At 42.5% G+C, this 27,604-nt stretch overlaps 1 protein-coding gene across 1 annotated transcript in view; it reads left to right on the top strand.

Annotated features, from left to right (window-relative positions):
• Cadps (calcium dependent secretion activator) overlaps window positions 1-13,542 on the top strand; it is a 467,230-nt gene extending 453,688 nt beyond the window's left edge. The window contains exons 27-28 of the mRNA XM_052190346.1: window positions 9,444-9,548; window positions 12,345-13,542. Of these exons, the coding sequence (XP_052046306.1) occupies window positions 9,444-9,548; window positions 12,345-12,524 (285 nt within the window). The 3' untranslated portion in view covers window positions 12,525-13,542. The remainder of the gene's footprint in view (window positions 1-9,443; window positions 9,549-12,344) is intronic.
• Window positions 13,543-27,604: the final 14,062 nt, after the last annotated feature.

Genomic DNA, 27,604 nt, shown 5'->3' with positions numbered 1-27,604 from the left:
CATTATTTTCTGATTCAAAGGTGACAAATTATGTCCAGCAATATCACATTTATTAGGAAATAAAACCTAATTTCAGAGCAGTCACATATCCTTACAGATGACCACCCATACTATCTTACTGAGATACAGCAGACAAGGAAGACAGAAAAGAGGTTTTGTGACATGTTGTGTTTCATACATTCTGGTTGATTTGGCAACAACAAAATCATTAATAGTCACACATGCACACCCACACTTACACATTCACATGCACATACACACACACACACACATACACACACACACACTTGTATACACACAGTCTTTTCCTGAGACAAACATTTACCCACATAAGCTGAGCTTTGAACTCTTCTTAGTTGCTTTCAAGAGGATTCCTGGAGACTCTGAGCTCTCTTTGTGTTCTCTCTACACAACTCACACTGGTGGCTCTGAGGAGTCTGAAGCAGCAGAGAATTAGGAGTGCCAATTTGAACTCACTCCTCTTAGTCACTCTGCTGTAATACTGATGCTAACAAACTACCGAGGGTGGGCTATTTCTCTATGCAGTGAGTATAAACAGTTGAAATTTGGTCTTGAATAAATGTAACATCCCTGGCTGACCTGAAACTCACTTTGTAGACCAAACTTGTTCCCAAACTCACTGAGATCCTCCTGCCTCTGCCTCACAAGTGCTTGAATCCAAGGCAGGTGCCACCATGCCTGACACCATGTAGGTCTCTTTAAAGGGAGTTAATATTGCTCTCAAATACTAAACTTCACATGTAAGATTCTATAGAAAATCCAATAGCAATATACGTTTTCAGAGAATTGTTGATTCGGCATCACCCCTTCCTCATGGGAAGATACTGATAGCAACTAGGAACCAGATCCTCTTTGTTCCTGTGCCTGAAGCCACAATGGAAGGCTTCTCACAGAGCTCCACAGCAATGCCTGCTAAGGGCGAGGCCACCTTCAAGAGCCATGATACTCTTTGTAAAGATGGACCAAGGTAGGTTTTGATTCATCCAAAGAATTTCACAAGTGGGGAGGAGAAGCCCACAACCCACCGTCAGTTCCAGAGGACACTGAACAACTGAGGCCATGTAACTGTAACTGAGGTCTGTAACCTCTAACTTGGGTGTCCAATTCTAGCTCTATGCTTTTAGCCAAGCGTCCCAAAGCCATGACTGGGAAATACCCATTCTGAGAGCAGTTGTTTGGGAGGATTGGATCTTGAATTACAGCAACACTCAAGTGTGGCAAAAGACTGCATCTTTCAACAGTGTCCCCATTCCCGAAAGCGGTTGGATGATATGCCCTTTTAGAGCGTGTTGATTTAGCTTTTGGGGAGCTTTGACAAATCCAAAAACTTGCTACGAACTACATGTAGTCTTTTAGTGTTCTCGCCACTTGGCAGAGATGGCTTGCGCAAGCTGGGCTTCTTCCTCCTACCCTCTGAATCTTTGCTTAAGATCCTGAATAACAACCAGGTCCTGGGACAGTTAGACCCGAGCAGCCCACTGGACTGTGGCTTAACAAAGCCATGGAGACTTTGGTGGAATTTAAAGAAAGCCAGGACGATATGTTTCACAGGTTCTTAAATTACCCGAATTGTAAGGAATAAATATGCATTGAAAACTTCATTGTAAAATATTTTATTACAGTATTTCAATACAGCAATTTTAAAGGTTGTGGGGGTTTTGTTTTGTTCTAACTAATAATAACTCACTTTTGTCTCAAAAAACAAAGCGAAGAGCTTAGTCACATAGGCGTGGTCAGGTATATCATCTTCCTCTTTGACTCCTTGCCAACAGAAAATGCCATTTCTTCAGTAAACGAGGTGCTGGGCTGGTTTCTCTTATGGATGGCTGTGCGTGGCTAGAGAAAGGTACTTTCCAGATAAAAGTTCAAAATCCTCCAGATTTTCACTGTGCCTCTCCAGCCCAAAGACACAAGTTGGTTACCAAATGACCTGTGTACTCGGGCGTTCTCTGAGAAGGGAAAGTTGCTCAGAAATCAGCTCTGAATAGCTCCCACTTAGGGTGATTTGATTTCTTATGCGTGAGGCAGGGTAAGACAGGTGGCTCAGGTAAGACTAATGAAAGCCTCGTCTATACCTGGGACTGTTGAAAGCTGCCTCCCCACGCTCTGTAGATGCTATTCTTTCTCTGTTTACTGGATGAGAAAACTGAAACTTGGGGAGATTAATGGGAATTTTTCTCAGAGCAGATCTGAAGGGCCGGGACCACGTGCGTTCTGTCGGCCACCAGGTTGCACCACCTCCAGACTTTGAGTCCTCACTTCTAGGTGCCTAGGCCACTCTGTTTCACAGAGTCTCACTTCCTGTCACCTTTCGGGTGGAGCGAGGGGTAGTAACTTAACTGCCATCTGTTGACCGTTCAGCTCTGACCTGCCCAAGTCTTCAGAAGTTTGTTTGTCTGTGTATATGTCTCAAGCATGCCTATTTCAACGGATGTACATGCTTTAAGAAAGGAGTTTACGCCAGAGAGCCATTCTTATTATCACTGAGACAGGATATACTGGATATATTTGACAATATCACAAGTATTTATTCAAAGGAAATGTGGGAAGATGTGCTTATTAATTCTGGGCCAAATACTGTAATTTTCTGGCTCCCTTTTTATGATACTGAACTAAACATTACCCTCAATTATAGCACAGAGTGGCATGTGTGTGTCTGTATGAATACATATGTGCATGTGTTTTAGTAAAAGTCATGTACTATGGTTAACAGAGGATATATCAGTGAAATTTCCTTTAGAGCAAAAAGCAAGCTGGGCCTAGTAGTGTAGACCTGTTATACCAGCTGTTTTGGAAGCTGACGCAGGAGAATCCTAAGATCAAGGCCTAGCCACAGAGAGAGAAGGAAAGCAACAGCAGGGTTAGGCTTTGTACTGGGCTGGTCTTAGCAGGTTTGGGACTTTTCTGCTGAAAATGATTCTCCTCCAGTGCATTGTGGCAATGCCTGAGAGTTCATGAGGAAAAATAAAAATCCATCTGATATGCAAGAGCTCTACTATCTGTTCTCTCTTTGCACTGAAAACTCTATAGTTTGTGACGTATCATTTCCAGGGCTGAACGTTTATTTAGTGTTATAATTTTCCCAGCTATAAGACTCTTGGAAAATTCAAGATGGTGTGTTTTTGGAGTTGTATTTCACTTGAAAGCAAACTTCCCTCGATGAGGAACTTCTCCCCACAGCAACTGTGTAGGTAACACAGTACCTAGATGTATATGATGAAAGGACGCTATGCTCATTCAGGCTAACATTCTTTTACACCCTCAGCTAAGCCTGGGCTCCAGTAGAAATGGGCACAACAGCATTGTCCCAGACAAGTACTTCCGAGAGAGCCTCAGGGCTCAGCAGCTTGGCTGTGGGATACCTGGAACCTTGAACTGACACTGATTCTGTGTAGCCGATCCTCGCCTTCTTAGCAGAATTGAATTGAATAAAAACGACTCATACTGATTTGGTGGTTTAAAAAATCAAACAAACCGCTTCAAATTAGCTCAACATTTACTAGTTGTACACCCTTTTTTCACATATATGGGGCTGCTCATAGTTGTTTAATTCAACAATTCAACTGTATCCTGCTTGTATATTCTGTGTAGGATCTGGACATAGTGGGGCAATCCGTGTTCCACAAACATTAATTGTTTTTGCTAACTCTGTGCGTGCTCATGGGAATATCTATGTACATGCCTGGGGTTATATATCATCATTCTGCACAAAATTGTGCTTTGTTGGCAACAGGTACTAAAGTCAAGTATCAGTAAGTCATAGACTCGTCTGGCCTGACGAGGTGTTTGTATGAGTTAAGGAGGTAAATGACCGTTGTGTTATGTGAGTGTGTAAATGCTCTTTCAGCCCAGGTGCCTGGTTTCTGCCATCATTCATCTGTGGCATGTGGCTTATTCCAGAAACAAACGTACCAGGAGCAGCAAAGTCTCTATAGGACAGCAAATGAATTCCAGAATTGAGACCAGGCATGGTGGTGCTTACCATGTATCCCAGCATCCTAGCATCAGGAGGCAGAGGCAGGAGGATGGCTGCAAGGCCAGCCTGGTCTAGCAAGTACAGGGCAATCAGAGGCACAAGAAGAGACTCTGTCTTAAAAATAAAAAATTAAAAATTGGGACTGGAGAGATGGCTCAGTGATTAAGAGCGCTGACTGCTCTCCCAGGGGACTTGGGTTCAGTTAGCATCCACATGGCAGCTCACAACCATCTGAAACTACAAAATCTGCACCCTCACAGACACACATGCAGGACAAACACCAGCGCACATAAAATAAAAATTAATACATTTTTTAAAAAATTAAAAAATAATAAAACCTGTGTGCAGTTACAGTGGCAGAACCTCAGCAGAGACAGCTCCAACATCAGTCAGTACTACTCAGTGGGGTTAGCCAGCTCTGAGGAAAGCCTGGCTCCAGGGCTACCTTCTCAGGCATCGGTTATCTGTCTGTCATCCAACCAAAGGACAGTCCTGGAAAGAGATGTTGGAGTCCGTGTGGAGTGTAGTGAGAGAAGCCAACAATGCACTTTAATATTTGAGACATTCAAAAACTCAAAATTATGGTACCAAAATCCTTGATAGATATCATATTTTTCAATGATGTTAGCATGTGATCCTGGCCATAACAGCCCATGTTGTAACGGCTACAGGCTGCGTTGTAGGATTGCCCTACAGAAGTCAGTATGCTTGAGGGCAGAATATATGGCGAGAGATCTGAGTATCAGTGGCTCATGCTTCTGCTAAAAATGAAGCAAGACAGTAACTCTGTCCTACACACTAATAAAGTATTATATATATAATAAATATATTCATATATAACATATACTTATTATATATTATATAATAAAGTAATAATGCCATTTTATTGAGCGCTTACTATGTGGACTCTCTCTGGTCAGCACTATGCATAAAATATCTCCTAATGTTCTCTGCAACCTTATGAAGCTGGCACTGACATTAACCCAAAGAGAAAAACTGAAGGTCATAGAGTTAAGCAGTTAATTTGAGGCTACCCAGCTAACAATTGGCCAAAACAGGCTGATACAGAATCTATGCCTACAAAGTCTGAAAAGCCACTCATTCTGGGAGACCTTTTAGCTTGAGATTTCAACAGGAATCAATGTTGGTTTAAAATATGCTTGACGAACCAAAGGTGGTTTCCTAAGTTTAAATAGAATCCCATGTGTCGCTTCAAGGCTTGTGTACACAGTTCCAGAACCTAGGGATCGTTTCCTCCACTGTACGGCTTTCCCAAGGAACTAACTCTCTGGCCCTGTGTTTTGTTATCTTTTAGGTTGAGGGACAGAGATAGAACGGTGGGCGATGAGGGATAATCATGATCAGTGGTGGCGGGGTCTGAGGTGAAGGCAATGGTGGTACCCGTTTTGTTGTCTACTCAGTATATGCATGAGTGTGTCATAAGCAAATGAATCCCTGCTTCCAACAGTAAACTGAGTCTCTAAGGATGAAAGTCCTCACTCAAGGTCCCGAGTTCAGATGTATCTTAGGACCAGCATGCTAAAAAGCCATCAAGTTGCATTGTTGCACAAACCTGCAGCCCGGCATTTGGGAGGTTGGAGTAGCAAGAACACGAGGTTTAAGGCCAAACAGGCTACTTTGAGAAGTAATGACACAAAAGACAGTTGCGGGAGAGGAAGGGCCAAGCTGGGGGGTGCAGGCTTGTGGTTCTGCTTACTCAGAGACCACATGCAAGATTGCAAGTTGAGAGTCTGCTTGAGCTAAGGAATGAGTTCAAGACCAGCCTGGTCCACTTAGTGAAAGCTTGTCTCAAATATAGGTTGGTAGTGGGTGGGAAAGAAGAGAAGAAGAGGCAGTCGATATCCTATCGGACTTCTAGCCCCTTACCAGTGCCTAAGACTCAATGGAATCTGCAGTCAGCCCACAGGCCAGAGAGGAAATGAATGTCTTCTTATGTTCCAGCCTTCCCCAAATGACTACGTGGCAGATGTATTTTAAAAGAGTCCGGTCTACAGGCAATTTTCATTCTCTGGCATGTGTATAGGATTAAAGTAGCCTTGTTTGGGGTGGTTCAAATCAGCAGCCCTAAATTAAGGATCATGACTGTATTCAAGATATCTAGTGCGTGTTGTCAATTCCTAATTCTCCTTCCTTGGACCTAAAGCATATGCTACCAAAAATTTAGTGCTCAGGTGTTAAAATAGTTCCAGAAGAGGCCTATTTGAATGAAAGACAAAACAAAAATAGGGAGAACTTCAGCTGGATTATAAATTTTCTCTTTCAAAGAATCATTACAAATCTGCTGCATTAGGCCGGGCGGTGGTGGCGCACGCCTGTAATCCCAGCACTCTGGGAGGCAGAGGCAGGCGGATTTCTGAGTTCGAGGCCAGTCTGGTCTACAAAGTGAGCTCCAGGACAGCCAGAGCTATACAAAGAAACCCTGTCTCGAAAAAACCAAATCCAGAAAACAAAATCTGCTGCATTAGGATTGACATAAAAGACAGCAAGCCCGGCTCTAACAAGGTCCCTCCTCTGGGACCTGCTTTTCATAATTCATGTGCTATCCCCAGGTAGAGGCTTGGAGGGGGATGCAGCCACTCACCTCTGATGACCAGCACACTCCTGTACCCACAGAGAGGGGAGACTGCACGTGACCATCTATTTCAGTACAGTGCCCAGGTTGGAGACTCCTGCTTCCTGTATGATATTGAAAAGTCACCACTTCTCCCTGGGCCTTTGTTTCTTCCTTTGCAATGGATAGGAAGAGCCCTGTCACCCCCTAACATTTTAAAGTTCTAGAAGGCAATACCTACTTCTTTCTCCAACATCTAAATGCCTTTTGACGCCCATGCTGGAAAACCAAGTTAGCACTGGCTGTGCCTCATCGAAAAGCGCCTCTGATTCCATCTACTGAGCATAAGGTTTGGAAAGGACTCGCTTTCTCCCTGTTGCCTCTTTGAATGTGTAGCCAATGGGGCATCATACATTTTTTACACTTCTCCTGCTAGATGTGAGATTCAGGAGAAGATTGGATGTTCCAGGGTGTTCTTGTGGCTGGGATGGGGATGTGCTCTGATGCATGCATCTCTTCTGTATGCGCGCCCGCCCTCCCTCCCTTCCTCAGCGGTGCAGGACTGTTGACTGCAGCCTACCTTTTTATCTGCATTTTTAATTCTTATTTATTTATTGTGCTATTTTAAAGCCATTTACGAGAGTGAGAACTGCCTATGTAAAATGGAAGGGAGTGCTATATTTTTCCCTGAAAGGTGGCACGTCTCTCAGTGAAGAGAAAAAGGCAGGATGCACCAGGCTTGCTGGCAGTGATAGAAGCCAGCGCTGGTTTGCCTGTTGTCACAGCCAAAGAAAAATGCCACCTCTGCCTAGAAGCCAGAGAGCCTCACTTCCCTTTTGTGTCCCAGGCATGTATCCATCACAGGGCTCTCGGCACAAACGTTTGGGCAGTAGTCACTAGAGCTGCTTGAAGGTCACCCTCCAACCCCTGGAAGGACAAAGATAAGGACAAATTATTCCCAGAGTAAAGCTGATTCCACGTCAGATACAGAGAGTAAGTTTAAGTTTGAGGCCTAGGAGAACCCCCAGGAGATCCCCTAGCTGCTGAAGTAGTATAAAGCCACATGCTCACCTGTGATCCAATACTTGTCCTGTCCCCAGAGCGCTTAACAAACCCAGATGTAGAAGCAACAAACGAAGAATCCCAAGGCAGGAGGTGCCAAAAACACCCTCCACACACAACCACCACTACCCCTCCCTAAAATAAAAAGTTTCTGAAAAAAAGAAAAAACGTTCTCACCCCTAGAGGGGAAAACCTGTCCATGCCTGAAGTAGCTTGACCCTAACAATCACACACCCTCTAGAGAGTGAACTGCCCATCTCAGCTAGAAATCCCCACCCCCAGCCGCCTGCTCCCTGGGGAGGGACAGAAGGTTCTTACAACTGACAGTTTCTCCTCCATGATCTTTAAAAGAGCAGGCGCTGGCTGTGAGGCTGCCTCCTCCTCGGATGGGGTAGTGTGGTCCCTGTTGCGGCTGAGCTCCAAGGACAGCCATGCTTGGCTCCCATGAGGAAGGAGCCTCGATAAGAAAGATGCAAAGAGGACTCCTATACGCCATGGCTGCGACTCCGGAGTTTCTTGCAAGGTGAAACTTGGCAGTTCTACCTTGCAAGTAAAACCCCAAATTAATTTTTTTTTTTAAGAAATTAAGTCAGAAACAAGGCTTCAGAAAAACTGTGAGTGTTAGGCATAAACTGATTTTGGATGATCTTTAGGTGAGAAAGGGTGGAGCCACCCTCAGAAACATGTTTTTATTTATGCCTCTCAAATCCCCACTGGTGTGCGATGTGTGTGTGCCTGTGTGTGTTGGTGAGTGTGGGTGTACGCCTCGCCTCGGTTCTCTGCCTCCTCTTTTATCTTCATCTTATTTTCTGCATCCTTCCTGTGCACAGTTCATATAGATGTCACATAAATGAGTGTATAGGTCCGTCCACACCTTTTCATTTTATTTGTAAATTGTTTGGTATAAGCGGCAGAACGTAATGAAACCTGGTGAAGTTTAAAAGATTAGATATTTTTTTCATACTGACACTTCATAACACTGTTCATATGTCTCTGAGTGAGATTTATGAATATATGAGCAGTACTGCAAAATTATACTGCACCAGAGACTTCCTGCACCACAGGGGTGGCAGTCTAAAGTGACACAGCTTCAAGCATTTTTCACAGACAAGAAGCAAAATTTAACCCCCATAAGGGGAAGTATGATTTCAACAGCTTGAAATGAGCTCATTTGTAGATAGGGTTTTTTTTCCTCTTATATTCCATATTTTTTTTTCTGCTATGATTAAAACAGATTGCACAGCTAATGCAAGGGCACTTAAACGCTGCCCAGAACAGTTTGGCCCTTAAAGAGAAATCCTCATTTGCTGTCCATATTAGGAATGCCCCAGTCAGACAAATGGTCATAAATTCCACCCCCTCAGTTCTTCAGGCTCTCCACCTGGTTCTCAGAATTGCACACATGGGGGTCATTCTCAAAGGTTAGGTGCCAATGACGATACCCCCTGTCCCTGTTCTGGCCCTGGAGACAATGCATTAGGAAACGGACAGAACCTCAAGTCACACCCGAGTGAAGTGGATCAGTTCAGACAAGAATCAGGAGCACAAGGGAGTCTTCAGGCACAGATCCCACGTGTGTTGTTTGTGGTGTAAGAGTCCCGGGTTCAATCCCCAGCCCACACTGCCCGAGTGTGGGCTGAGCCAGCATATCATTTGTGTGAGTTGATGGTCGTGGTCTCTGTGTTCTCCGGTTCTGTTTAACCCTCTTCTCTCCTCCGGAACCAAACAGGTGCTCAAATGGGGGCCTGTTTCTTCCCTGGCCTCTGGTCACTCCATGACATGTAGCCTGGAGAACTCTTGTCTCTTTTTCAGCAATGGTACAACAGTTCCATGAACATCATCTGCACCTGGCTGACTGACCGGATGGACCTACAGCTCCACATTTACCAACTGAAAACACTAATTAGGATGGTAAAGGTAAAAGAACAAAGCATTCCTCTTTGCAAGTAGCTAACTGAAACACACTTCATTGGCAAGCTGCAAAACTTCCCAAACACAAAAATCCCTGTCTCCATAAGACAGCACAATGATTTCTAAGATAGCATTGCATGCAAAAAAAAAGAAAGAAAGAAAGAAAGAAAAAAAAAAGTCCTACGAAATTCCTTTGTGATGCCTTGTTAATTTCTTACTGAGGCATCGACAGCAAGCTTAGACTTTGAAATGAGGGCCAGGCACTGGTATCTTTGTCTATAAAGGAAAACTATTGTATATGTTTGCCACACACAAAATGTCACAGAGACTCTTGTGCCTTGGCATTGCACGTTTGAAAGCTTGCTTTGGGCACCATTATGTTAATTGCATAAATCACCAATTTCATGTATGGTTTAATTAAATAAGATTTTGCCACAATTAATTTCATGGAAATATTTACCCCCAGCTATTTCTAAACATGTTCTGTGATCATTATCAGAATGCAAATCAATATTGTTCTCATAGTTAATTGAAGTGGTTTCTCTTACAATGCGTATACACAATCAAATGTAAAGGATCACAAAGGTGAGATAACATACCCTGGAAGGAGCTCTTTCCCCGTTCTTATGTGTATGCCGTGGACTAATGATAATTATTTCAGCGTGAAATCACAGTGGTTTACATGAAATAATAAGATCACAGAAGGGGGTAAATACGTTTTTTGATCATTTCAGTTTCCATTTGATGCCTTACCATAGAGGGGTTTTTAAAACGTTTGTATGCAGAACTCCTATTCAACACACAAAAATCTCCATTAAAATATTTTAGTAATAAGCATAGCTGAATTCTCCTAACAGTTTGCCAAAAATCTCCCCTACCCTGCTTCTTGGCCTCCTTTGGATTCGCCCCATCCCCCTGAAGGTTCTCCTCCACCCCAGTGCTAACTAAAGCCCAATTACCATTCCATCGTGTGTAATTAAGGAGTTATTATCATCTGCATTTGATCCCACGAAGCCTCCACCCAGCAGAAGGCTCCAGCCAGTGTGTAGCTGCAGCTATCAGAAAAGAAACAGACCCTCTGAGTTCCTTTTCTTGGTATAAATATTTCTTTTCTTTTCTTTTCTTTTCTTTTCTTTTCTTTTCTTTTCTTTTCTTTTCTTTTCTTTTCTTTTCTTTTCTTTTCTTTTCTTTTCTTAATGTGTGTAGCATATAGGAGATGAATTCTATTTGACCCTTATCTGACCAGGTAGACAAAAAGAAAATCATTACAATTTAGTATTTTCAGGTTATATTTTCATAACTGCTATTTCCAGATCTGTGTCAAAAAACTAGCAATATTGGAAGATAAAAATATGTAAAAGAGAAGGCTTAATTTTTTTCCATCTGCCAAAAACAAACATATACCCTGCCCCGAGCCACAGAGAGGGGCTTCCACTTTCTCCAGAATGGTGTCCATCTTTACTGTTTCTTCCCAATGGGCTGAGCCAGAAGCCTCCAGCACAGCGCAGAGCAAATTCACAAGGGTCTCCAACCCTCTTTCCTGCCTCAACAGATACTCACTTCATTCATTCATTCATTCATTCATTCATTCATTCCGCATGCAGAATTCTGTTCTCCTTCACCCAAACCTAGATAGAGGTTAACTGAGCTCTCCTTAGGACTAACCAGGGAAGGATTCAAATCTGAGTAGCTATTCAAATCCAAGGACTTCATAGAACCAAACTGCTTTCACTGATAAATTCCACAGTCACTGCAACCCGGGATTTTAAAAGTAGATTGGCCCTGGGATTATTGATCCCTTAACAGCGTTAGGTGAACTGTTAAAAATACAAATGTGGGAGTCATGCTGAAATACATTACCATTCTGTCTCTCACCCCTTTATCAAGTTTCCTCTATCAACAGGTGAAACAGAGTGGAGACTTAGTCCCTGAAATGATATTCATTAGGATGAAAAAGCTTGTAGTTAGAAAGACCATTTTTAAAAAAATGAACTAGACAACAGCCAGATGCTTCTGGTCATGTTCAATTAACGCCAAGGAGGTTCCGGGAAACAGTCGGTAGGATACCTAAGGAAAGCCGAGAGAAATTGCCTGAAGGGACAAAGGAGCGGGTGATACTGCAATGCCAACCATTATTCTTGAAAAGGAGCCAGATTTCTTCCCTGAGAACATAAAGTTGTGAACGAAATGGATACAGATATTTCCCAGGGAGATGAGATCTGAGTCACATGCCTGCAACATATTGATGAGGCATTAGCGCTCCATCTTGCCCATCATTGTGGCTGTCTGTGATAGGTTTCATATACCAGCATGCATATGTCTATCTTGAGGATGAGACAGAGGGATGTGGCTCACGCAATTATAACAGGCAAAAATCCTAAAGACCAGACTGCAGCAGAAACCACAAAATACCATAATCAATTGATACATTCATTCTGTGTATGTTAGGGCCTTTATCCTGTCGATCATATTGTTATAATAACCTAAGAGAAGGAAATAGACCGGGGGAGGAGACAAACAACTATGAAACACTTCCCTTTGTGGAGCTGAATAAACACAAGCTTCTGTTCTCTGCTTTGTCTCATCGAATACAGTTTATCCTGCCACAGTTTCTCGTTTTCTGTCATTCAGTTGAGTCTCAGTCCAAGTGAGGTCTGAATGGAGCGGCTTTTGCTTTTCAATTCATAAAATGTGACACTTAGCTGAAAGTCGTGACTCTCACACTTGTGCCTGCTTGGCATCCTCCCTCTCCTCACCTTGGTGAAGAGATCGTTCTTACCTCCGTATCTTTTGTTTCCATAGAAAACCTATAGAGATTTCCGATTGCAAGGGGTCCTGGATTCCACCTTAAACAGCAAGACCTATGAGACCATCCGAAACCGTCTCACTGTGGAGGAGGCTACAGCATCAGTGAGTGAGGGCGGAGGCTTACAAGGTATCAGCATGAAGGACAGCGACGAGGAAGATGAAGAAGATGATTAGACCATTCTCTGGGTCCAAGAGTCCACTGGGATGGAGTCCTGTAATCAATGCATGTCTTTAGTCTGTTAGTTAACCCCATTAGAGAATTTTCTGTCAACCAACATGACCATGAGATGTTTACCAATACAATTACCATTTTAGCTGCGTGGTACCAAGATTAGCAAATGGTTTCCTGATTTCTGTGTCTATATGTTTACAAGCAATATGGAACACCATTCTTAAACACTGTTCATGGAGAGAATACATAGTTCAGCTACTAGGTGTGTCCCTTTTGTTAGCAGGACAAACGATGCTTCATCCTGTACTACATATACACTGATGGAAACAGGCATGGGAGCAAGTGTGTTTCCATGTCTCTGCTTCATGTATGTGGGTACCGGGTATTTAAATTAGTACACAAATAAATTAATTTAAGTACATAGATCTGCTTGGTTTTGGTTTCTGTTTTGTTCTTGATTTATGAGAAGGAGAAAAGGAGTGGTCCCAACAGCCAATTTTTGCTTTTCTTATCCCTGAAAACTGAAAGCAATGGACCCCTTGTGTCCCAGCAAATCCAGCCTTGCATTTACCCATGTAGGTTCACTCACCAAAACAGTTACATATCACTGGATTAATTATGTTCATTGTCATGGCAAGGGGGCCATGGGATCAGGACGTAGCATCAAGCAAGGTTCAGACCAACTGTCTTCAGTGCAAGTGTATCCTAGTAAATGTTACATTTTGACTTTCTGTTTCAATAACTGTATATGTAAAAAAAAATAAACCTTATTGAAATGACAACCCTAGACTATAAATGTATTTATAATAAGATATGGATAATTCCTCCAGTAGACTGTAACCATAATTTCAATTATTTTGTTCCACACTGTTTTTTATATCTGTCATGTACATTGCACTTTGATCTGTAACTGAGCGACCCTGGGGTCTGCTATAGAGCTGTTTCTTTCTGTGGAAAGTAGTGGGTCCATCTTGCTTTTTGCCTTATATAAAAGCCTACAGTTGTAAAAGTGTGGGGAACTGTGGCTTCTCAATAAATAATTATTCAAACGTCCTAAGAATGTGTGTGTGAGCCCATCTTCTTCCATCTCCTTTGAAAGCCCACTGAAGCACAAGGGGCAGGAAGAAACGGGGGGGGGGGGAGCAGAGGTAATTTTCTAGAGCATTCTTGACACTGTTGTTGAAGAGAGATCGCCTAGAATTCCATTAATTCACACTCCCCTAATTCAGGATCTGATGTTGGGCAGATTACGCTTTGCATCCTAGGATAAATAAGGGTTTGCTAAGCAAGTGAGTAGTGTAAACGAGAGGAATGTTTCTCCTGTGTGGAGAGAAGGCCAACAAACTGTTTTTAAGCACCACTTTAACAGCAGTGTTTGCATTCAAACAAAGTGTGTGCCAATTATATATGATTCTTATGTATTTGTTAAAGCCTTTTCCTTCAAGATTCTCTAAGACATGGAGTATTCTTCTCAATCCCCAGCTCCTGTCAACAATATAATCATCTGGATGTGAAAGAAATTAAATGTGTCCCGTTGCTTGCTTTATTTGTGTCTGTCACAAACTAGGCTGACCTTTCTTTGGGACTATGACTTAGTGGAAATACTGCTTTTCCAAGGGAACCGGGTAGAATGGTTGCCAGTTGTTCTCACCAGAGCAGCTCTCCAGAGGGCACGCACTCATTGTTTACTTCTGCAGGTCTGAAGGAACAAGACCTTCCTGCTCTTGCTGACTGTATGAGAACGCTCATTATTGACCAGCTATTCTAAGCTCTGTGTTTTCCATAAATTACCCCACTTAAGTCTCTTAACAAATATGAAGCAAGCTCTGCTGTTACCCTCATTATAAACAAAAAAACTTAAGATCAAAGGGCATGCAGGCCTAATGTGGCAAATCACACATCTAATCCCAGCAACAGGGATTTAGAAGTAGGAAAACCATGAGTTCAAGGCCACCCTCAGCTACACACTGAAATTAAGGCTATCCTAGGCAGCATGAGACCCTACCTCAACATCATCCCCATCCCAAAGAAACGCAAAGGATCACCTAATTTACCCAAAGATACAGAGTTAGGTCAGTCAAAATAGAAAGGCGATGATTTCAGACAATGTTTTTGTTATGTTCAGGGTTGCAAAACTACAAAATATTTCATGAAAGAATTACAGACAGTGCTAAAATGTGTAAAGATCCTGGAATTTTAAACTTGGGGCGCTGCTAAGGATCACTGAAGAGGAACTGTGGATACACATGGAATGGAGAGGGCCAGGCTGGAAAGAACTGTACCTCCAAAGTCAAGGGTCAAATGAAAAATAAAGCTCCCTCCCAAATAGCATGGAGAACACTGTTAAATGTGTTCCCCAGCTTAGCAGTGTGGGGAAAGGGTGTGGGGCAAGAAATGGTACACGAAGAGACCAGACATAAAAGGCTGGCCAAGTTTAACCCTCAGGTTACCCCTGCCACAAGCACAGACCAAGGAAGAGAGTTCCAGTGTGCTGAGTCTTCTTCTTCTCCCTTGAAACAAACACACAGAGGGGAATAAATCCTAAAATGCAGCTCAGTATTCTATCCCAGAGTGAACACATTCATAAAACACATAGAAAGATTCAAGCAAGAAATAGAAAGTACCTCACAGTCCATGATGAGCCCCTGACCTCTGTCTCTCACTGGCTAAAGTGATTCCTAATGTGGAGAAAGGCTTTTCTATTCCAACCATTTTGGAATCATAGTCAGAGGACACATTTGCTCACATATAGATCTTCCATTGCTGAGACTGCTATGGGTCATTTTACGGCCATATGGCATTTCTGATATGTGAATATGCCACAATGGATTTATCCATGTCACACTGTCATTTTCCATGGAAGGTGGTCATAAGGACTGCTGTTGTAAAGTCCATTACATATCCCCTGGGGCAGCTGTTGGGCCACAGAGCAAAAATATGCTTATTTTTGGAAGGTGCGTCAAGCTTCCCAAGCCCCATTTCAACCTCACCAACAGTGTGTCAAAGGCCCCATCTTTCTCCTCGGCAAGGCTAAGTATATCAGTGTATGATCCTCCAAGATTCTGTTGAGTGAGGTTTAGTGACTCACAACAGTGGGTTATAAAAATGGAGTTGATTTCCTTTGAATACATTTATTGGTGATATGGTTAGCCTCTTTCATGCAGTGTAAGTTTGAGTCTTTCCTTTTGTAAGTGGTGAAAATTCTAGAACCATGTGAAGGCTGTGAAGATAAAGGAGATGTCAATGAGTGATTAGGTTGATGGAAAAGCAGTCTTTCTCCTAACAATCAATACACACATTGTGAGCAAACTCACATTTTCACTGTCCAAACTACCTCTCTCTAACCCACTTCCTCCCATCAGTTGGGAGATCTTTTGAAAAAGCAAGTGTAATCAATCACCTCCAACCTTCCTCTTAGAATGAAACCCAAACCTTGTTTGCTAAAGTAGCATACAAGGTCACATCAGAGGGCGCCTCTCCCACAGCCTGTGTTAGCCCTGCTATTCTCTGGGATGGCCCATACTTGCCACCTCTCACTGCTACTCTGAACCTTCTTCTTCCCACCTGGGCTCCCCCTACTGATGTTTCTTCTCATCTTTCAACCCTTCGCTAAATTAGACTTTTCCAAGGAAGCCTTTCCAAACAAACTCACCCCCAGTGTGAATCCTTAGTGTGTCTCTTCACCCTCTGCTGCTCTCTCTTGGTAGCACCCTGGATGCTCCTGAGTAGGGTATTTACATTCCTGTGTGTTTCCCAGAGTTCGTCTCTACTTCCGCAAGATTTTTTTTTATATGGATACAGAAAATGTGGTATATTTACACTATGGAATACTACTCAGCAATTAAAAACAATGAATTCATGAAATTCTCAGGCAAGTGGGTGAAACTGGAGAATGTCATCCTGAGTGAGGTGACCCAACCACAAAAGAACACACATGGAATACACTCACTGATAGGCGGATATTAGCCCAGAAGCTCGGAATACCCAATACACAATTCACAGATCAAATGATACCCAAGAAACAATCCATATATCAAATGATACTTCCACAAGATTTGCCTGTATCAGATTCCCCACTCTGGCTCCAGTGCCATCGTAAGCAGAGACAATTGAACAAAGGAGGAAAGGAAACAGGAAGAGAGGACCTGCTTGCTCTTCTCTTAGAATCCTTGGGTGGTATGAATCCTCCAAAGCCTCTTTTGATCAAATGATTCAAGACTCAGAGGAGGAAGAAGGAAAGTGGAGATCATAAAAGAGGTATGTATAACTGAAGAGCAGTTTTGGGGGTGGGCAGGAAAAGACACAGCAAAGGGGGGCCATGGTAATAAGCCAATGGGCTGGGGCTCTACAGAGAGGGGTTCCCAGAACACATGGCTGCCACTCAGCAAATACCTGTTTACTCAAAGCATTTAGAGAAGAGCTCCCAGAAACTGAGCCATGCAGGGACTACCCCCACCTAGGGATCCACCCCATGTACTGTCACCAAACCCACACGCTAATTTGGATGCCAACAAGTGTTTACTGACGGGAGCCTGATACAGCTGTCTCTTGAGAGGCTCTGCCAGTACCTGACAAATACAGAGGTGGGTGCTCCCAGCCAACCATTGGACTGAGCACAGGGTCCCCAATAGAGGAGCTATAGAAAGGACCCAAGGAGCTGAAGGAGCCTGCAGCCCCATAGGAGGAACAACAATATGAACAACCAGTACCCCCAGAGGTCCCAAGGACTAAACTACCAACCAAAGAGATCACATGGAGAGACCTATGGCTCTAGCTGCATATGTAGCAGAGGATAGCCTTGTTGGATATCAAAGGGAGGCGAGGCCCTTGGCCCTGAGAAAGCTCGATGTCCCATATAGGGAAATGTTAGGACAGGGAAGCAGGAGTGGGTGAGTTGGCGAGCATGGGATAGAGTATTTTCAGAGGGGAAACCCAGAAAGAGGATAACATTTGAAATGTAAATTAAAATATATATATATAATTAAAAGAAGAGAGAGGCATGCTCCCAGCCCTGACTGGGACATATGTATTGCACCACCTCTCCCATATTTCTTAAGGAGCACAGCAAAGGCAGGCATAGAAACATTGCATGAGACAGAGATCATGGATGACTGCTGTGAAATATTGTCTTCTGAATATGGCCGGGCTAATGCCCTCACGAACTCAAGTGGTGTGGTTGCATGCTTAAGACTTACATAAGATCAAGTCAATCAACACTCCAATGTGAATAGGGGAGAGGATCATAAGGTCTCACCTTTGATTGAGGAAATTTTCAGTCTGTAGCTGCTTATGGAGGAAAGTCCATTTTCTTCAGTGGTTTGGTCCATAGTAGGTTTCCCAGGCTCCAGTAGATGGCCCTACATCCATGTGCATATAGACAACATTATATTAACTCCATGTGCTACAAAGGAAGAAGATAAAAAAGGAGAAGGAGGAGAAGAGTAAAAACCAGCCAAGAAAGGAACCATGGAAATTTGGAAATAAGATGTGACTGGGTTCTGGAACGGGTTAGAGGGTGAGAATGGACGATGGATATGATCTAAACACAATATATTTATGAAATTACCAAAGAATGTACAGTTTTTTAAATATGCTCAATGGTTTAGAGGTTTCTGCCCTGGAAAGGTGTACATAGGAGGTTGGGTCACAGGAGAAGAAGATATTAAACTGTTTAGCATCCTTTAGTTTGGTTTGTTGATCTAGATAGCCAATAGCTAAGTAGCGCTTTTAATTTTTTTCACATTTATGTTTATAAAATAGAGGACTGGGGAGATAATCCAATCTGTAAAGTCCTTGCCTTGCACATGCAATAAACTGAAGTCCACTCCCAACACCCATCTTAGAAAAAAAAAGCCAGGTATGATGGCACGTTCTTATAATGCCAGTGCTGGGGGATAGTGGCCAGACAAGTTAACCTCAAAGACAGTGAGGGACCCTAAGTCAGAAAACAAGGTGGGGCCTGGGAAGACTGCCATTAAGCCACTTGCCATATGAAAATGAAGGCCAAGTTTTTCATTCTCATAATCAGTTTAAATTAAGGTGGAAAGTCCAGTGTTCTCACGATGGACAAGGGGACCCAGAGAGCAAGCTGGCTGGCAAGACTAGTGATAGGAATGAGTTCCATGGTCAACTGAGAGACCTCGCCTCAATAAATAATATGAAAGTGATCAAGGAAGGCTCTTAACATCTGCTGTGGTCCAACACACACACACACACACACACACACACACACACACACACACACACACGAGACCATATGTGTGAATATACATACCACATATACATACACTTAAGACAAAAAGCCCCACAATAACAAAAACAAGGTGGATGGCACATAAGAAACAATGGACTCCACATGCATTCACACATGCAAATGCAAGCACACTCGCGCACGCGCATACACACAAACACAGAGAGAGGGGGAGGGAGGGAGGGAGAAAGGGAAGGAGAGAGAGATCAAATAGAACAGAATTACATGAAGAAAAAAAATCAATCCTATCCCCATCAGCCTCTTTCCCTAAGTAGCCATTGCTAACAGATGGTCAAATACTCTCCCAAATATGTCTACATTATAAACAAGTATATTAGATATATATTTGACACATATGACATAGGTATATATAAATGTTAATCATCCTAAGTCTACAATTTTGTAAAACAGTTTTCACTTGTCTTTATAGACTTATCGGCATGCCTACCCATATAGACTTTCTATATACTTTGCTAATGGCTGTACTGCATTTAAGGAGATTTTTCTGGTCAAAGAAGAGACAGGAGCCAAGTTAGACAAAATGAAAATAAGATTAGGATGGATCAAAACACAGTGGAGGAAATGAGCCATCTGTGGGAATGACCCAAGAAACTGTTTGAAAATGTGTGACTAAAGAATTTGTGAAATACCCCAAAGCCAATCACAGTCTAACTGCAGGATTGCAGTTGTCTGTTTATGTGTCTGTCTCTGCTAGACTGCCAACTACTTGAGGTCAGGGACTGTGTGTGCTAGTTGGGTGCCTAGAATTCAGTAGGCGATCAATACATGTTGATTGAATTGAAGGAGCAAGCATTAGACCTAAGTATGATCATAACCCTGAAAGCATATATGTAATGTCATGGGGTTTTTGGTGTGTGACATGTGTATATGTGTTATGTGTGTATGTTGGTGAGTGAAAGCACATGTAAGCGTGCCCCACAGCTCCGGATGTGGGTTCTTGTCTTCTACAACAGGGTTTCTCTGTTGTTTGCTCATCATGGTGTATGACAGGTTAACTAGCCAATAGGTCACCAGGGGATCTTCTGTCTCTGCATCCTATGTTTCTTCAGATGCACTGGGACTGCAGGCATGAGCTATTGCGGCTGGCTTTCTGTGAGACCCGGCAATTCAAGCTCAGACTCTCATGTTTGTATAGCAAACATTTTACCCACTGAGACGTCTTCCCAGGGCCATGGTCTTTTGGTTTTCTTTAAGTATTATGGTAGAAGACAGGAAACTATGCAGTTCACCACAAATGTGACTTGAATTTCTCATGCAGGAATGAACAACCATGCTGTCGAAGTTTGTGTTGCTGTAAGAGTTTTAGAAAGTCAACCAAACAACCAGAGTTGTATCATTACTACTTAAACACAAAGTTTAATAAGTTGATTTCTTTCAAATGAGATCCAAAATAAGTGTGTGCCTTGTGGCTAGCTTCCACCAAATACACGATTAGCAAATCTGAAATGAAATCAAATTATGCACATTTTTCAATACTTGTTAAACAAGTTTTCAAAATAAATATTCATCTTTTATTCAAGGTTGTTTTGCTTCTTCGTCTAAATACTAAAATTATCATTTGTTTTCCTTTTAATGAAATCATGCATTTCATCCATAGTTATAAATCTGCTTTTGTTATAACTAAGCAAAACATGTGAGCAGGGGTGGCTGGGGTGCCGTCTGTCAGCAGAGTTCTCTACCCTAATGACAGTACATTGAAGCTCAAAGGAAAACACTGAGCAAAAATTAATCACAGCCATCAGCTAGCAGGGGGATAAAACAAAGACTATTAGTCACATGATGCCAAGGCACAGTCCAGCAGGAGCACACAAAGAAACTTTCTTAGCTTCTTTAATGACAGTGGGAGGGCAAGTCGGTTGGAATCACGATTATGTTGTTTTCTGTCTGTCCATCAGAGAGAAGGCGGCTATGCTTTCTAGGTGAGAAACAAGATGGAAAGGGGTTAACACAGCTCTGCTTAGCACAGGAAGGGAGTGACAGAGACCGAATACACTTCAGAAGCAGGGCTTGGGGGTAGCAAATGTATTTAAGGGAAAAGGCAAAGGCAAAAAATGCGATGATAAATACTGGCGCTACTTGAAGCAAATGAAAACCCTGTTCGTGAGCAAGGTAAGGGCTGCGTAACAAGTCCTAGTGCTGCTACACTATTGTGAAAGAGACAGGTGGACTGTGCCCCTTGCCTCGTCTACTCAGACATGTCTTAGAAGCCAGCTTTGAACATCAAAAAAAAAAATCCCCCTTTAGTATTTCTGGTTCAAATATCAATAGTTAACTCTGGATTGATGTGTACTTTTTAAAATTAAAAAGCAAGCAGGAAGATGATAGACTAACATATCACGTGACAAGTGAACGCTTGAACCCCCTCAGATCTTCCACTAAACAATTTCTGATTTTGTAATGTATTAGAAATGAACCTCTATGTAGTTTATGACAGGTCAAGGCAATGTCCAAAGCTCAAAGTGCTAAAGATCATTCTGACCAAAGAATTCTGGTGAAATGAATGTCAACTCAAAGTTCCCAAATCCAGAAAATGGGTTTCTTTCTGCCTTGAGACCATCTCTGACCCATTTGTTCTCCACCTATGCGTCAAATCTATTCCTTATATCTTCTTCATTAGAATACAAACTGTGCAGTTTTAAGAACTCTAAAACTGGAATGAGCCCATGCTCTGTAAGGAAACACTCATGCAGCACCTACCCTCTGCCATCCTATGTGGCAAAGTTAGTGTGCACAGTCTTAGGCTCCCTTTAAAATATATATTTAAAATATTTTAGAAGGATATGCCTGTACCAGGGAAGATATTTCCCAAAGTGAACTGAGGTCGGAAGCAAAAGACATACATCTGTTCTTCACCAATGTGTGTGAAAAGAAGACCTCGGAGGAGAGGCAGGTCCTGGAGAAACCACACCAGGTGAATAGTGAAGTAAAGACAGAAGGATCTCCAGGATGTGTAGAGTATTGGGCAGCAGGTGTAGACAGGGTTACTTAGAAGAAGATTACGTTCACGGGGTGTAGGGATAGGGAGATGGCTCAGTTGACAGTAGTACTTGCCCTGAAAGCACACAATGAATTGGATTCTGGAAACCCAGGAGAGGAAGCCAGGTTTTGTGCCATGCAGTTGTAATCCCAGTACTGGGGAAGTTGAGGCAGGAAGATCCTAGTGCTGGCAAACCAATTTGGCCTAATCTTGGAGGATAGGCCAAGTGAAAGACCCTGCCTCAAAAAACAAACAAACAAGCAACAACAACAAAAATCCTCACAAGGTGGCTAGCACTTGAAAGGGAATGTCCTGGCTGGTTCTTAGTCAGCCTAACCAAAGGAGAGCCTCAATTGAGAAAATATCTCCCTAAGATGGGACTGGAGGACAAGCCTGTGAGGTATTTTCTTAATTAGTTATTGGTACAGGGAGAGGAGGACTCAGTACATTATAGGAAGGGCTAGCCCTGCGGTTAGTGGTTCTGGCTTCTATAATAAAGCAGGCTGAGCAAGCCAAGAAGAGTAAACCAGCAAGAGGCACCCATCCATGGCCTCCTCATCAGCTCCTGCCTCCAGGTTCCTGCCCTATTTGAGTTCCTGTCCTGGCTTCCTTCAATGACACAGATATGTAAGCCAAACAAACCCTTTCCTTCCCAACTTGCTATTTGGTCATTGTGTTTCATCACAGCAATAGTGACCTAAATTAAGACAGGGAACAACTATGGAGATTTTTCTGTAGGCTCCACATGCATGCAAGTATGCATGTGTGCATGTGCACATATGTATGCACACACACATGCTCCTGCACACAAAGATATCAGAATCTAGATTTCAGATAATTGACAGTAATGTGACCTTGTAAAAATTGCTTCGTGTTTAGTTCTCAGTTTTCTCACCTATCAGAGAGAACTAATGAGAGTCATGCCCTGTGTGTTGTCTGAGTTTGAAGAAAGTTCAGCAGTTAAGAGTATTCATAGTGCTTGCAGAGGACCAGGGTTCTGATCTCACCAGACATATCCAGCAGCTCACAGCCACCTATAAATCCAGCTCCAGGAGATTCAAAGCCTATTGTCTGTACTCAGTGGGCATCCATACTCTGTGCACATGTACACACACACACACACATACACACACACACAATTTTTGAAAAGCACTCAAACAATACTTGTGTTACCGCTGCACCAGTAGGCATATCTTTCCCAGCCAGTCACTACTGTAGTTTAAATGGTTCACACCTGAATAAGACCATTGATTAGCTTTTCCTCCCTCAGCCACACACATAGAACTTTCCAGTACTGAGCAGAGATTAGTGCCAGCTTGATCTCTCTGTGTCCTGTGACTCAGGTATGTAGTGACCTCAGCAATAGGTTACATTCTGGAGGGAGGGCAAGAGCGGTGCCAATGCCTGTAATGTTTGGGATGGGGCCTATGGGACCCCACAGACCAACAGCTGAAAAAGAGGCAACCCTACCCAGCATTAGATTTATTTTGGGGTAGAGGGGTTAGGTAATTTATAATGTCTAGGGAATATATTATTTTCTCCCTCCCCACTATTATAGGGTAACACCATTTAAACTTCTTTTATATATGTATATGTTTAAGAAGCTTCTATAGTAGGTTTTACATGGTGTCTTCAAAGGTCTTTGGTACCCCTCCCCTTCCTCCCTCCTTTACTCTGCCCTCCCCTCCCTCTCCCGATTTTTCGTGCCCCATTACTTTCCTTTCCTCCTTCCCACCATACTTGCTCTATGCCTCTTCCCTTGCAGTCCCTGCAAAAGCCCTGTTAGCTTCCTGACCTCTGTGGGTATCCTAACCTGAGTACACATATCTAAAGAGCCAAAGCCAGCATCTGAGCATGAGAGAGAAGATGTACCGTCTGTTCTTCTTTCCAGGTCTGGGTTACCTCACTCATCCATCTACTTACAAAGCCATGATGTCTGTTTGCTTTACAGCTGGATAATATTCCATTCTGTCTGGAGCGCATTTTTATCTTTGACTCACCACTGGATAGACGTTTAGACGGTTTCTATTTCATGGCTATTATGAATAGAGCAGCAATGGCTATGGATGGGCATGGTCTGTAGAAGGATATAGAATCCTTGGGAGCATGGCTAGGAGTGATATAGTTGTATCACCTGCTAGGTCTATTTCTAGCTTTTGATCAACCTCCACACTGATTTCCATAGATACTGTACCAGCACTTTCACCATTGGTGACTAAGTGTTCTCCTTCCGATGCATCCAAGGCATCTTGTTGATAACTGTATTTTTTTTGTCATAGCCACTCTGACTTGAGTAACCAACCACTTTCTGACTGGATTTAGCTCTGTAAGATGGAATTCATACCTGTACTAACTGGGCCAAAACTTTGCAGCTGGCTAGGGCATAGACCCTTTGGGAGAAACTGATGCTGTTACTCTACTAAGTGGACAGAGTATTAAATGTCCCCCTAAGTTCTTGTCTTTATACCCACGGGTCAGTGTACCATAGAATCTTCCTTTTGCAGTAGATCGTAATTAGAACAAAGACACATAACTGATCAACAAACAGAGAATAAGAAACTGTGGCGTGTACCTCTAAAGGAGATGTGCTCCATCCTTTGGCAGTTGAATGAGAATCACCCTCATAGGCTGATATATTTGAATAGTTAGTCCCCAGCTTGGAGAACTGTTTGAGAAGGATTAGGAGTCATCACCTTGTTTGAGGGAGGTGTGTTATTGGCAGCAGGCATTGTGGTTTTGAAAGACTAGGACAATTTCCTGTGTGCCCTCTCTGCCTCCTATTTATGAAGCCAATGTGAGCTCCTAGCTGCTGTTCCTGCACCATGACCACCTGTCTGCCTACTGTTATACTCCCTGTCATGGTGGTATATACTTCTAGTCCTCTGGAACTGTGAAAGTGTCAAGTAAACCCTTCCTTCTATAAGTTGCCTTGGTCATAGTGTTCTATTACAACAATAGAAAAACAACTAGGATACAGTCTTCTCACCAAAGGTGTAGGTTATCATTGCCAAAGAAAGGGTGGAAAGATTGGAAAAGACAAAAGCAGTGGATGCCAGTAGTGAAGCAATACTTGCTATACATGACAGCACTGTAGCATTTGTGAGCTCACGACAGCTAGAACTGCATACACAAGGCCTCCACTAACCCAAGCCAATCCCAATACCAGCATGGAGGGCAGGGGGCAGAAGGCCATGAAGTTCTACCTCAAGCTGAGGAGCTATTTGGCAGCCCGTGGCTCCTAGGGGTGGAAAGTCAGTTTTCTTCAGGAATGTGGCTCCCAAAAAGCTTCCCAGGGCCCAGTAAATGGTCCTATACCCATGTGCCATAGAGCAGTACTAGGAAAATTCACTGAGTATGAAAAAAAAATCATTGAATTGGGAACAAAAAGTGATGGGAAGGACAGAGAAGGAATTATGGGAGAAAATGGGCATGGTTTGATCAAAATACATGAAATATATGTATATGTGAAGTTACTAAATAATAAGAACAACAAATGATTAAAAAATTATTTTAATAACAAAATCTCAAAAATCCTAAACTTTAACTTCCAATAAGGAACTTTGCAAAACATTAAAATGTACAAATCATTAATAACTAAAATAAATCTTTAAAAAAAGTTAAAGTTCATTGGGTTATCAAGATTAAATTCATTCATGTACATAAAATACCTTTTAAAAGGTATATCTGTGTGATATTCTATGAATGCTAGTCTTTTACTGTCAATTTCTCAACTTCTTATGAGATGTCTTAGTTATTTTTCTATTGTGAAAAAATACCATGACCAAGACAACTTACAGAAGAAAGTGTTTAATGGTGGTGGGTTTTATAAGTTTAATGGCTTATAGTTTCAGAGGATTAGACTCTGTCACCATCATATCAGGAAGCACAGATGTACACATGGCCCTGGAGCAGCAGCTGAGAGCTTACCACTTGATCCACAATCAAAAGACAGAGAGGGCAGCATCATGACCAAGGTAACCTATAAAAGGAAGGGTTTATTTGAGACTTACAATTTGAGAGGGACAGGAGTCCTTACCATCAGCTTCTGTTTAATCCATAAGAACAAAACACAGACGAAAGAAAAGCTAATTGCAAATGGCATAGACTTTTGAATCTGAAAGCCACATCCCCAGTGACACACTTCCTCCAACAAGGCCACACCTCCTAGACCTTCCCAAACAGTTCCAACAACTTTGGACCAAGATTTCACATACATGAGCCCATGGGAGCCATTCTAATTTAAACACCACAAGAGCCCATCAGGTGCTTCAGGCTCCTAGATCACAGACATGATTAATCACCACCTTTAAGAGCTAGACTCGACCACTCTGCTGACCTGTTTCTTCCCAAAAGAATTCATTATGCTCTTCTGGGCCCAGGCAGCAAGGTGTTAAGGAGAGTGTCCTTACTACCTCTTCTTTTAGAATTTACTTCTGTGTTTTAAGAAAAGAAAACTCTGTCCCTAGTCTTCACGGATTCCCATTGTCCTTTCCGTCCTTCTGTGTGTGATTCTCAGAGTAATAACAAAAGAAGTGAATTAATGAAAGGGCATTCATTCCCATCATTGCCTGAATTTAAGCTTCAGCAGAAATAGGCTCTGATTCCGGTAGCCGGGCTCAAGCATTGCCCTTAGGGGGTGATTCAAAAACACTGGTGGGAGATGAGGAAGAAAGAAAGGTGGGGAAGAGAAGACACCCACCGGGAGTAAATGATGTTAAGTTACAAGGACAAAATTTGTAACCAAGAAGGAATGCACATTTCAAAGTCCTGCCTCCTGGGAGAGGAGAGACACAGGAATTTTCATCCAAGTCTTTTCCATTATTGGTTGAAGACAGAGGGGTGGGTGAACAGGAGATAGCGTACAGGGCACTTCTGGCTTGTGAGGCAGATAGACAACCACACCCCAAATGACTAACCACAAGAACAGCAGTGAAAGGCCAGTCAGGATGGGTAGGATGCTGTCTGTCATCCACACTCACTCACTCTTGTACAGCCCAGGACAGAGTCGATGCTCAGTGTCCTCCTGAGGACAGCAAGAGAAATATCATTATTTCTCCTGCAACTAAACCTGGAAGCTTCTTTAGAGTTGTAAAATAATAAATTATGACCTTTAATATGATGGAATATAATAGAGCCAGATAAAAAACAAGTTTTAGGCCATCAGGGCAATGTAGTGAGACTATGTCTCAAAAAAAATTATAGCAAAGAAAAAAGGTTGGCCATTAATGCTCCTCCATAGCTATAATATCTGGAGGAGAAAAATGTGTATTCCAGTACAGGAAGAAAAGTGATCCTCTGATGAGGCCTCCCTTTTCACAGTTATCCTGTAGTGTTTAGTTAATACTAAGGAGGCCCTGGAGCTTGAGTGGGGAAAGGGAAGTAAAACATCATACAAGTATTTCTAGTGCTTATGACTTTGGTAGTAATAGAAATTGCAGGTGTTTTTTAGAACATTAGACTTGCTGCATAACTTTGATGTGATAGCCTAGCATTCATTAGTGTTTCTTGGTCACTGTCTTCACTATTCCCGTCACCAGATCTCATTTAGTATACAAAGGAAGAAGCATATCAAAGAGATATCTGTATCCCATGCTCAATGTTGTTCACAGTAGTCAAGATATGAAATCAAGCTTAGTACCCATCAGTAGATAAAGAACATATAGTGTGTGTGCGTGCATGTATGCGTCTCTGTGCATGTGTGTATGTATGTGTGTGTCTGTGTGTGTGTGTCTGTGTGTGTGTGCATGTGTGTGTGTATACATGTGTGTATCTGTGCGTGTGTATATGTCTGTTTGCAGGTGCATGTGTGTGTTTGGGTATGCATGTGTGTATTA

Source organism: Apodemus sylvaticus, chromosome 8 (assembly GCF_947179515.1).
Source record: "Apodemus sylvaticus chromosome 8, mApoSyl1.1, whole genome shotgun sequence".
NCBI classification, from domain to species: Eukaryota; Metazoa; Chordata; class Mammalia; order Rodentia; family Muridae; genus Apodemus; species Apodemus sylvaticus.
Note: the sequence above shows the minus strand (reverse complement) of the source record. Positions and strands in the feature narration are given on the sequence as shown.